The sequence below is a fragment of the Osmia bicornis genome, chromosome 2, assembly GCF_907164935.1.
Source record: "Osmia bicornis bicornis chromosome 2, iOsmBic2.1, whole genome shotgun sequence".
Taxonomy (NCBI): Eukaryota; Metazoa; Arthropoda; class Insecta; order Hymenoptera; family Megachilidae; genus Osmia; species Osmia bicornis.
In genome coordinates this window covers 11082810-11095961 of record NC_060217.1, presented here as the reverse complement: position 1 = coordinate 11095961, position 13152 = coordinate 11082810, and the positions used below count along the sequence as shown (strand labels likewise).

Below are 13152 nucleotides of genomic sequence, written 5' to 3'. Positions count from 1 at the left end.
ATTTCCTTTTTCTTTTTCAAGCTACTTACATCCTTATTTTATAAAAAGCTCGAGTCCTGTTGTTTTTAATTTTATCAACAGTACTTTATTATACATTTTTATTAATTATTTAACGTTCTAGCAGTGGCAGTCTTCAATGTTATCGACGATTATTATTTTCCGTCGTTTCTTTTTTAAACAGCTGGGTAATCAGTGTTGTGCAGAGTAAAATTTCCCTGGTAATTATTAACGAAACGGTAAAATATCGTCGTTAGATGGCGTAAAATCGATTTGAAATAGCTTTTCAATCAATCGGAAACGCGATCTGCTCTTCTAGCAGTAGAACGTGGAACGTTTCACGGTTCAATCTAACAACCGCTGTCACTTTCAGGTTTCTACAAACAGCTCCCGGAGCCGATCTACGCGGATTCCTGTCGCAGATTGCAGTATCGTCGGAAGAGCGACAGCATGAAGCGGAAGGTGCGGGAAAAGTTCCTCAATATCTGGTGAGTCAATAGAAATTTCCTCCTCTTTACGACTTAACATCGGGACACCTTCTTTGCGACCGACCTACTCTTTTATGCTTCGAGCTTGCCTGTCAGAACTGGATGATTCGTCTTGACACGACTTCCCTCTCCCTTTTCTGACACGATTGATTGTAAAATTAATTGAACGTTTATCGATTGATTTAAGAGACGATTTACCGGTCGCAGGATATATCGAATTTGTAAAATTCGATGCTTGATTGGTTCTGGTTAACTAGTTTGATAGTTTGAAATTGCGAGGTTTGGAGTTTGGGAAATTTCGAAGTTTGCGGAATTGGAAACGCTTCTTGATGCTTCGCCGAGTGTAATACATAAACGTGTATCCTTGAAGGACAGCTCGAGGGTTGAGAAACGTAATTGGGGTTGTGAAAAGGTCAATGAATGTCTCTCGAGCTCTCCAGTAAGGATTTTTCATTTCATTGAACGCGGAGGTGGACTTTTATGTATAGAAAATATAATTTGGAGGGTAAAATGTATTCAAGAGATGTATTAAATTTTATTTCTGTTGGGCAAAATATAACAAATTTTCATACAGAAACGTAGGAATATAATAAGAGAGAGAGGGTTGTTAATATTAATAATCTTTTATACATTAGTTGGCATCTGCTTTGTTTTCTTAAAACAAAAATATATTCAGATTTATAAATTCAAGGCAGGGATTAAAAAAGTAACATATATTTCACAAAATTCCAAGAATTGTTCATGTATTCTGCGTAATTTTATTTAATTCACGTATAATAATTCATCCTCTCTGGACAACGTGGGTTGTTTAAGTAGGCGTACTAATTTTTTTACTGTTCTTGGCTTTTAAAAAATCTGAAATAATTCTGGAATACTTATCGAGAGTTTTATTTCAATAAATATTTGGAAAGAAGAAAGGGTTAAAAATCCTACAATAATTTAATTGTGAAATTCAATATTATTTATTAATATAGTATATATCTTTTCACATCTAAAATTATTACTATTAGTTTGTGGAATATACAGGGCTTATAGGTATTTTGTATAATCCTGTATATCATAAATGCATAAATACCCGCGGTCTAATCGCAATTCCGCGAACATGTATCTGTTTGACCCAGAATCAGATTTCTCGGAAGATATTTATCCCGACGCGGATTTCTATCGCGGATTATTCTGTCACGAAGACGATGCTATCGTTTCGTCGTTGATGATTAATTTCCTCCTCGGATAAACGTTTACCGTGATTTACCTGGCTCGCTCTAGCAATCCTTCCTGGTCGTACCTCGAGTACAGGTCAATCACGCTTGTATCAAAGTAACAACTGAAAAAGAAGGAACACAGGGAATCGAAGTTATTAACATTGAGCTGTTCCTGGTGATTAAAACACGTATCGAATACGAGTACAAGCAAAAGGCGTTCGTTAAATGGTTGCTTTGACAGTTTGCAAATCTTTCACAGAACGTTTTATTTATTAACGATGTAAAAGCCATTAGCTAGAGATATATATATATATATACTTTTTGATTAAAACGTATCTGTTCGTCCGCTGGAATTGATGCTGCGTTTTATTTATTAGCTACATAAAAGTTTACAGTCTGACATACGTATATTTTATGACCGAAGCTTGTTCATTCAAAAGATGGAAATTGATAGAACGATTTGCTTATTCATGGTCTTAAAATATTGCTACGAGAAAATGTATTTGATCCTTTTCAAATTCTCCAAAAATATTTTATTCATATTTCTTCTGGTTTTAAATATTCCACTATATTTATATTCTTCTGGCACTGTGGTATTGAAAATATAATATTTAAGAAAATAGTATCTTTATAATAAGAAAGGTATAATTAGATGTAATTTTAAAATTGTATAATTGCAAAATATGTTAAGTTAAATTTGCTTTAGTTTAAATTGTTAATTAAAAAATAAGTAGCAAAATAATTACTAATAAATTACAAATTCGTGAGCATAAGAAATACTCACTTCGTGAGATTGAGAAATACTGTAATTATCACAACGCGGTAATTATATCCTCGCTTTGTCAATGTGTCATTAATTTCTCATAAAAGCGTGTATAGATTTACACAAACGCATTCTTCAATATAAGGAATTAGTGGCTTGCGAGTGGATTTACATGTTGAATTCAATCGAAAAAAGCAAAAATATATTTCATATTTTGCAGAAACGTTCGCAGACGACATTCAAAGGGGTCAGCTCGTATTTTACGTGAGGGTTTTGATATTTAAATACCTCGACAAATTGAACGTGGGTAATTGAATGTAGCGTGCTTTTAGTCTGTATGCGTCAATATTCGTATAGAAAGTAAGATAAATTGTTTATTCTTTTTGGATGTGACATTCGAAAAGGAAATAAACGACTGAATCGTTACGTGTTCAAAATAAAAGTTATACATATAGATGTGAAAATGAAGGATTTTACGTTCAGATGGATCATGAAACAAATTATTAAACTAATTTTTAACTTAACCCTTTGGGGATGCAGCATTCTTAATCTTGTTCGGAGTGTTATTAATTTAAAGTAAAAGAAGTTATAATTCCATCCTTCAAAGCACATATTATAAATCTTTACTAACTACACTTATAGCTATGTTTTGTAGAGAATTATAAATTATTATGACAATTATGTTTGGACACACAATTATGCCTTGATCTTCCCCAAAGGGTTAATTAACTAAACCTACAATTTTAAGAGATTGAGTCCAAAAATTTGAACAGTATAGAATTGGCACGTGAAACGAAATAGAATGCCGATAAAATTGAAATAATCTCATTGAAATCATCGCAACTGTGAACAATGGAATGGTTAGAACGAATTGTCAAATATAATCTGCTTTTGACGAATCGCGTTCGGGATTAAACGATACTGCGGCTACTTGTTTCGCTCGGTTTTATCGAATTTCCACGGGAAATTTCAATTTTAACCTGACTTTCCTGGGAGACAAATTTACCGGCTAACTAGATTTATTTGCAAAAATGATGCTCGCTTGTTGCCGGGTTCTTTACGAGACAATGTACGCGGTTAGAGTAGCTCGATAACATTATTATACCTCTGTCGAGGAAGCTTTGTGTTTGTCTTAATTAATTGGGTTAATTTCAGCTACTGCTTGAAGAAAGAGGACTTTGTTAATTATAAATCTACTTTGAAACGCTTCTCATAAAATTAAGCTCAAAGTACACTGGGTAAAATTACAATAGAAATAAACAACTTATGTTAATGAGAACCTTTGAATAATGTAACAAATTTTAAAATTACATGCTTGCGTTAAAAATGCAAACGACTCGTTTAGAGAGGTATAAAATTACATTTTTTTAGTAATTCATTGAAGCCCTGTAATATTTGTAGAATGGTAAATTACAGGTGGCAGGATTTAACGTTTAACTCTTATGTAGTTTTAATCAGATATTTTCAAGCTTTAGTATTTGAAATTTACTGAAATTTAATTTTATAAATATGGAAAATTAAAACGTCGACAGAGAAAATATACAGATAGGTACTCGGTTATTGACAAAAGAATTAAAATTCAAATAATAAAATAATAAAATAATGAAATGATTAAATTGAAATATTTTATTGAACAATAATTCATCATTGAGTACAGAAATAATACATTTATTCATTAGAAATTGGTCTGTATCATAATTCTGGCGAGTTGTTTATGTTTCGCAGTAGTACAAGTCAATAGATAGTTAGACGCAGACACTTAATGCTAGAGATGTGCGTGAATCCGAAAATATCGGGTCAAATTGGGTCTGCATTGTGCGAGTTGGGTCAGATTGGGTTCTCGAAAGTATACATGTGCAAAATCTTAATAATTTTAAGTACCCAATAATCGGATCGGGTTGAAAATTGTTTTGGTCGGCTCAAAATAAATTAGATCCAGTTTTTTTTGTAAATATGTACGTTCAATTTACAGTTATATTTAATAAAGTTCATTTCGAAACACCGTTTTCCCAATTTCGGGAATCTTAAATCGACTTAAATAATTCCCGACCCCATTCGAGTATCGGGTACCCATAATTTTCAATTTCTCCCACACTTCTACTTAACACATACGCTTTCTACGAAACAGAATTCATTAACTGTTGTAATATTCACCCATCGACGAAGGAGTTTGTTACAAGGAACAAATACTTCTTACATTATGTTATGAAAACTTTGAAGCAGCTGTTATCGATACTCTTCTCAAGATAACCAAGATAGAAGAACGTAACGAGTCTCGATCACAAGTTCAACTATTACATCAAACCTTTGAAAATGAAGAGAAAATTTCCGTGTCAAAATATCGTTCAATATGAAGCGTTTTCACAGAAAAGTTTCGAATTATGCAAGACGAAACCCGATCGCAATTTCCAGGCTATAAGTTTGAGAAGATCGGCTTCAAGAATGCTTCGTGTTGGATCCTTCAGGGGAAGTTTATCGCCATGAATTATTCAGTCCGTTTGCATCGTACACTTAGAACGAGGAAATTTCTGGTACTTTATCGTTTTCGATTCATTGATACTCCTCATGCATCGATTGATTGATGGGTGACGCACTCGTGAAAGGGTGATACGTTTCGATGATAGTTGATCATTTTGAAAGCTGTCAAATGTTACGATCTTTTTTACTGGTGAATTGTTTTTTTAAGGGTGCTTTGATCACGATGCAGATCGCAATGAAATAAAAGTCAGAATTTACTTTTACTGATTCGATAAATGTGTAATACATGAATGATGATTTTCTTAGATAATAATGATTGGGTTGGAAATATATTTTCTATAAATTGATTATTATAAAGATAAGGAATCACTGTTTGTATATTGATAATCTTAATTTAGATTTTTCCATATTTTTGTAATTAATAATTTACTTTGGTGAGTAGGTACATATTATGTAATTACTGAATTGAAGGTTGGTAAAATTTATTCAAATTGATTTATTCAAATTTTATCAAATAAATAGTAGAGACCTATGCATTTTTTATAATAAATTTTGAACGAATATTAGGATCCTATTCAGGTTTATTACACTTTCTTATTGTGTTGTTTTGTTTAACTATACGATCATATTTTTTTAAGACACAAATTATTCAAATTAAAGTCATTAAATATTATAATGTATTCCATAATTTTACTAGAATATGCATTACTTGTCTGTTCATGTCAAGCGCATATTATAAAGTCGATTCACTTCTGTGAAACTGTATAAAAACTATTGATCGATGAAGAAGGGAAAGTTAGGTACTTGACTGTTTCTAGAGGAAATGTTTGTTTCCCCGACTAAATTAGACAGTTTGAAAGAGGATTATAGATTATCATGCTACTCCATCAATGAGGTGACAGTATGATGTTTCTTGGTTGAACATGGATGAAAATATTTTACTGTGATGAAGTGCTTTAGAAAGTTTTGTTTAGTGCTTACTGCCATTAAAATGGGAAATTCTTAACTTGTTGGATATTCTAAATAAAAGTTAAATTTTTCGGTGGTTGTATATTTTAGTACTTCAAACACTCAATGTTACATATTTAATAATTAATTAATAATTTCATGGCAATTTTGTCAGATTTTAATGACAGTGTGGATTTTTGTTTATATCCATTACAATTTATTATAAATTTTTTATTTTACAATTGTTTCAAATTCGCTTAATGTAAAAATTATAAAATAAAAAAATGAAATATGTAATTTAAAATGAGAAACTGGAATTTATTTAGTAATTACATTGAATTCGGTGAATATAAAAATTATAAAATAAAATATCCATCGCAGTAAATTAGTTTTCCCAGATAAGAGGAGCTAAAATAGCGAAATGATTGCATTCGGTAATTACTTTCCCCCTAATGAATTTTTACGTAGCTTCATTGAATACGATTTCCTGTTAAACTCTCTATGCATCTTCAGTGGTTTATGCAATTTTAAAAATTCGTGGAAGGAACGGCATTGAAGGAGAAAACCGTATTATCGAACGAAATACGAGGAAACCAAGCATGAAAGATCCAAAGGTTTTATACTCTTCGTTTTATTGTTTATCAACTTTCTATCATTTTATTTTCAACAAAAGAATATTTAATATCAAGTATTGTTCGTTCTCTTTTTATCGAATAAAAGGAAATTGCCTTTAAAAGTCAAATATTAACTGGTTAGTTTTATCACAGATGTAATTTAACAGGTTCTACTTTGTTAGAAATAAAGTCAGATTGGGCAGTAAAATCTAGAAATGAGTAATAAAGTTTTCTGAGATATGAAAGGTTGTACAAAATTGTTTCTACGACAGAAGGCATAAACTAAAATGAAATCAATTCATTTTATAAAACTTTCTTAACAGTTATTAAAAACTAGGAGACTCATTTAGATGGAGATTTTTTGAAAAACAATTACAAAAAATTATATAAAAATAACAAAGAAAATGTTGATTGCACAGTTAAATAAATAAAAATAATATATGACACCAATATTAAATTGTATACCAATATTATGCATTTGCAATTATGTATTATTCTTTTTGGAATTAATTAGAATTATCTGTTGGCAAGAAGAAAAAATATTAATGTTAACAAAATGGAAAACAGTCCAGAATGATTTCCTTTTCTTTTTTATGAAATCCGCAGTAACAGGAGTCATCATTAACTTTCTAACAGAAATAGCAACTGAAGCGCTTACAAGGAAAAAGAGCTCTTTCTTGGAGCCCAGACGAGGATTTAATGAATTATTAGCTAATGAAATTTCTTACACGATATAATTATTTTTAAACCAAGGTTATACATTTCGTTTTCTAAAAATAATGAAATCGGAAGGAATGAGATTCTTAAAAATATGAAATCGTTTCATAGATAATACCATTTATTAATTTCATTTTTAGCTTTATTATTTCATCTTATCAATGTATAATTTTAATGAAAATTTCTATTTTTAATTATTTGAAAAAATTATTAGTATAATTTCAGGAGTACTGAATTTGCCTTTACGTTTTTCTGTCTTAATTATTTGATTAAATTAATTCGATCATCAATGACTTCCATGGAATCGTCACGTTAAATGCAAATGTATCAAATTACAGTAGGTTCGAGGCTGTTCTTCCAGAAACATCAAAATAACTAATAATCAAATTATCAGTCAAGTTTTCGAAACGAATTTGCTATTATCACGGAACATGTATCACAGGGAAAGTCTGGCTCGTTTACGTGATTAATGAAATTTCACGCGAAGCTAATAAATTACCCGCTAGACTATCCTATCACGGACAAACGTTAAATGGTGGTCGATTCATTCAGCCTGCAATAATGTTCACGTTAAAGCTGTACACGTCTGAAATGCCAGTTACGTTCACGTGTAGTTTTAATAACCGAGAAACTTTGATGTTCCTGTCAGACATTTAAATGTCAAGTTATAAATAAGAAACTCCAGCTTCTGAGCATAATGCCGGTGTCTCGTATTGCGATTGCAGGTAGGAGATTTAAACGTTGATAAATCGTGAATTTTGCTGCTGAGAAGAGTTAATTGAAAAAGTGAGAACGCTTGTCGAGTAAGCGAATTGAAGTATGCGAACGAAATAGCATACCTGTGATTTACAAATTGGTTTAACTTTTATAACACATGTAATACATTCAAGTACTCGCAATGGAGTAACTAGGAAGGGCAGAGGGTGGGCCTGGACCCTAAAAAATGTAGATTGGTCTCCTTACCATTCTAGGATTCTAAGGTTTTAAGATTCCAAGATTCTAAGATCCTAAGGTTCTAATATTCTAAAATTTCAAAACTTTAGATTTCTAAGATTCTAAAATTCTAACGTTCTAGGATTCTAAGATTTTAAGGTTCTAAAGTTCTATGATTTTAAAATTCTAAAATTCTAAGATTCTTTCGAGAAATCTTGTGAAATGCAAAATATTAAAAAACGAACATTCTTAATAAAGCCGAGAAACTTGACCCACTCTATTGAGTATTAAAGCATAAAATGTGCAATATCTCTATTTTCCTTAGAGAAGTCTAATTTATTCGCAAGTATACATCCATACGTGTATTTCAGTTACATTACCTTTAATAATTTTTACTCGATTGAGTTTCTATAAAATGGGTCACTGTAGAGTGTGTTCCCACTTGAATCCGCATTGAAATGATCTCGCGATGCGAGCAACACTTGAAATCGTTCCGTGAGCGATTAAGTTCGCGACCCGCGAGATTTTCACGAAGATTACATGGAATTACTCGTGCAAATTGAATTGGAAGACGGATCAGTTGATTCAGCTTGGGAGAAAATTTCATTTTCAAAACGAACTTCCACGATGATTCTGTATACAGTGGTTGAGTCGAATCTTTAAACCTATTTTCTAAATTTTATACTAAAATGTCTTTAAATATTATTTCAATCTACTGTCGTATACGTTTTGTAAATCTGGATCACCATTGACCTATCCGTGTTTTGAACAAAAGGGTTGAAAATAGTTGAAATGAAATGTTTTCCGAAAAGCACGGAAGAGCGGTTCGCAAAAAGCACCTTTTTCACGGGAAAAAACGCACTGACAAAAACAAACGCGAATCGATTTTCACGTGGAAACAAGGCAAATAAACCGGAGCAAACGTGCCGCGTATGCGAATACGAATACATCGATCGCACCTAATGCAAATGCCATGAATCGATATTCGTGGAAACGGTACGGAAATACGCTGGTTCAGAGAGATTCACAAAATAAAACATCTTCTCGGTCGACGGCACGCGTTTTTTTGCAGCCATCAACGTTTGGATTCTTTTGGGAAAAGTTCGGGGACGACGATTCCAATTTCACGGATGGCTTGTTTTAATCGAGCCTCGATTCAATAGCGAGATTATCAGGCAACGAAACCGAAGCGAACGAAAGTATTAATTAAGCTCTTGAGTAATTATTTTGATCAATTTGATGAACCGCTTGTCCGGATTACGGTGAAAAATTTTCCATCATTTCGTAGGATTGTTCGCGTTCGTAAAAATAACATCTTTTTGTGGAAAAATAGTATAATGAAATTTTATGAGGTATTTAGTTTCTGGAAGCTGAGTGAAAAAATAAATGCTGGGTAATGGGAAGATACTCTCCGGTAACAGTTCATATAAAGAAATTGTTATTAGTAAAATTTGATGGTCTTGAAAGTTCTAATAAATATTTCGCAGAAACATCGATTGATTAGAAATTATGTTTATTGGTTTTCTGATCTTCTGAACCATACTAAACCCTTAATAACAATCATTAAGAATTTATACACATTCATTTTAATTCAATGTTATAAGTAAAATATAAACGTCTTTTGTAAGAATAAAATAGTACTTTGATATTCAATTAATTCAAATAAACCAGAGTTACATAAGATAGTATGTGGATAATTTGAAAGCATAATTAACCCATTAATACTCCAATTTGCGTATTCTATTTAAAATTAATGAAATTTATTATCTATAAACAGTGAACTTTATAAGTTTCAAACAAATAAGAGTTTCCAATTTCTCGAAGTTGAAAGTTATTTTAACTGGAATTCTCAAGATAGTAGCACGGTGGAGATAAAGTACTCCACCTCTCACTAAGGGTTAATGAAATCCTTTTAATATTGCTATTTTTAGAAACTCTAGGTATATAATTATATGATATTAAGAAACAATGTAAAGAATTAGAGGCAAGTAAAAATGTAGATAGATGATAAAAAATTGGAATATCCTTGGTCTACAAGATTGTTTCCCTACCTTGTTCGATTTCATCGAATTTCATGATCCGTGATGGTAGCAGTCTCTGTCATGTTACCGCGAAATGCTATTAAGCTACCGTTATCTCTGTAATAACCTGCCATTGCCGGCTTATAATGGTGAGCATCACAAGCGAGCATTATCGCGTACCGCGATTTGATGCGCGGGCTAAATGTGGATTGCCAATTAGCGGTCTCCGCTACCACGTGCTTCTCCTTGATTTCCTTGATCCTGCCTTGATCTCGACTCATCGGGTCCTGCTTAGCACGTTGTAATTGTATTTCAAGGAAATCACTTGGCATACAAATCAACGAATTCTCAGAAATCAACTCCACATCCGTTAAACGCATGATATTCATTATACTAGTGAAAATGATAAAGTTTAGACAAAATTATTTTTATATTTAATATTAGAGATATGTAAAAAGTTTGATATGCTTATTCATTTCAAAAGCATATCTTTTTGTCTAATTGCAGTATCCATTTGTCAACTGAATTCTAGAAAAAGATTACATGTAATATGGAAAAATATTAATGAAGAAATTTTTACATACCTTTCCTACTTTTAGTGCAATTATTTCTCAAACTATTTAGAATTTATTTGGTTGTAAAGTGAAATAATTTGAAATTTCTGTAAACTTGTAATATTGAAAGATTTCTGTGGAAACTTTAATTTATTAAATAAAAGCTCTTGAATTTTGTGTTCATTAATATTTAAAGTGCAAATTAATATGTAGATTAATTTGACCGATTCCATAATAATAACAATCATAATTACATTAACAAAACACAATTCAGCTAATTACAAATTAATTGTACCAAAATTCTCTAAAATGCAATTGTGCACTCTTTATTCATTTTGGATGGCATAATTGAATTATTAATGGTATTAATCATTTATTTGTAACGGACCATGGATGTTACGCGTCATATTACTCTGACAAATCGATACATTCCTAATATAATTTCCATCCATCGTATATCAGTCTATGTTGATTCAACTCACCAAGCAGCTAACCAATCATTCCACAAAATACTGACGTTGGCCAGCATCTGTACTTCGATGAAACGACATTAATTTAATTAATTTCACTCGAAGAAAAGCTTTAACGATCCCATAAAAATTCGAAGCTTTCAACGAAGATCAGCTTTTATTTTCACTGAATCACACGTCTGCTGGAAGTTAGTGATTGAATAGAAACTGATATTTGTACAGTATCGAGCAAAGTAGGCTTCCCTAGGGCAAATGGCGATGCCTTCCTTCTTGCAAGCTTTTCTGATTTCTTGCCCTTCCCATAGATTTCCACGCCTATTATATCACCATTTTTCCTAGGGAAGCCTACTATGCTCGACGCTGTACATGTAACTAACGCTACCATAAAAAGTACACAACATTTACCTCTTCAAGGCTTTAATACCAAAGCTATTATATTATATCATCGACCACTTCCACGACATTTAACTCGTTAAATTATCAGGGAACGTACGATAATGTCGTATAATTTTGTTTCAGCGACGTATCAGTGTCGTCTAACGTTCGAGAGTGGCTACGCTCGCCAGCTTTCGATGCACGACAGTGGGAGGACGAAGAACTCCTGTTGATGCTGCAGACGATGTTCGTCGAGCTGGACCTACCTCAAAAGTTTAACATTCCTTTACCAATCCTGAGGAACTTCCTCTACGAAGTTTACAACAACTATAACGAAGTGCCGTTTCATAACTTCAGGCACTGCTTTTGCGTGGCGCAAATGGCAAGTATCTATAGATACGAGAACACATATTGATGTAGAGTTCGTGTTCGTGATAATTGCATTTTAATGAACTTCTTCTATGCGGTGATACAGACACGAGTTGAAAGTTTATTTCCTGAATACTGCTTACATTTGCATTGCAAAATATATGCATAAAAAATTATGAAAAAAATTAAAAATGACTTCCTTCTGGTTTTTGAAATGTACGTGTTGTACTTGCAATTCGATGATATTATTAAAGGATGATATTTCATATGCTTTATAAAATTAAAAATTTTTATAATTTAATGTACATTGTAAAATTACTAGTTTCTCAATTGTAATTGATAATAATTGCTCTACCATTTAGAAATGGACTAATGAATATTAATAACGCTAATAACGCTTTATTGAATCTTTACAGATGTACGCGATAGCCTGGGCAGTAAATCTACCGTCACGGATCGGTAATCTCGAGGTTTTCATATTGATCGTCTCCTGTATCTGCCACGATTTAGATCATCCTGGATATAATAACATCTATCAAATCAATGCTCGTACCGAGTTGGCTTTGCGTTACAACGACATTTCGCCCCTGGAGAATCATCATTGCTCCGTGGCGTTTCGGGTTCTAGAAGCGCCCGAGTGCAATATACTCGCCTCTTTGGACAATACCACGTATCGAATCGTACGCGAAGGAATCATCAGATGTATTCTTGCGACAGACATGGCCAGGCATAACGAAATCCTTGGACAATTCACCGACATCGTACCGGAGTTCGATTACTCCAACAAGGCTCACATCAATCTGGTTAGCCTTCATTTTTAATTACATGAAATATGATAATTACATAGTTGAATATCATACTATAAAGATACGACGAAAGAATTCAATTCTTTCGTAATATTTAAATCTTCAAATCTTTGATTTGAGAAAAAAAACTTCAGATTTGCCGATGTCAATTGATTTCAGTTGTCGATGATCCTCATTAAAGTAGCAGACATCAGCAACGAGGCCCGACCGATGGAGGTCGCGGAACCGTGGCTGGACAGGTTGCTTCAGGAATTCTTCAAACAGAGCGACGCAGAGAAGCTCGAAGGACTTCCTGTGACACCGTTTATGGATCGTGACAAAGTAACGAAACCTTCGTCCCAAGTCAGTTTCATCGGGCTCGTTCTACTTCCTCTTTTTGAGGCCCTCGGGGAACTATTACCAGAGCTGCAGGTACTT

General features: G+C 32.7%; 1 protein-coding gene across 4 annotated transcripts in view; it reads left to right on the top strand.

The window, feature by feature from the left end:
• The window catches only part of LOC114871466, a 123671-nt gene that overhangs the window by 103778 nt on the left and 6741 nt on the right, over positions 1 to 13152 (top strand). For all 4 annotated transcript variants that reach the window (XM_029177399.2, XM_029177400.2, XM_046290123.1 and 1 more), the window contains 4 exons: positions 371 to 485; positions 11705 to 11942; positions 12346 to 12732; positions 12895 to 13146. In XM_029177399.2, coding sequence (XP_029033232.1) covers positions 371 to 485; positions 11705 to 11942; positions 12346 to 12732; positions 12895 to 13146 — 992 coding nt within the window. The remainder of the gene's footprint in view (positions 1 to 370; positions 486 to 11704; positions 11943 to 12345; positions 12733 to 12894; positions 13147 to 13152) is intronic.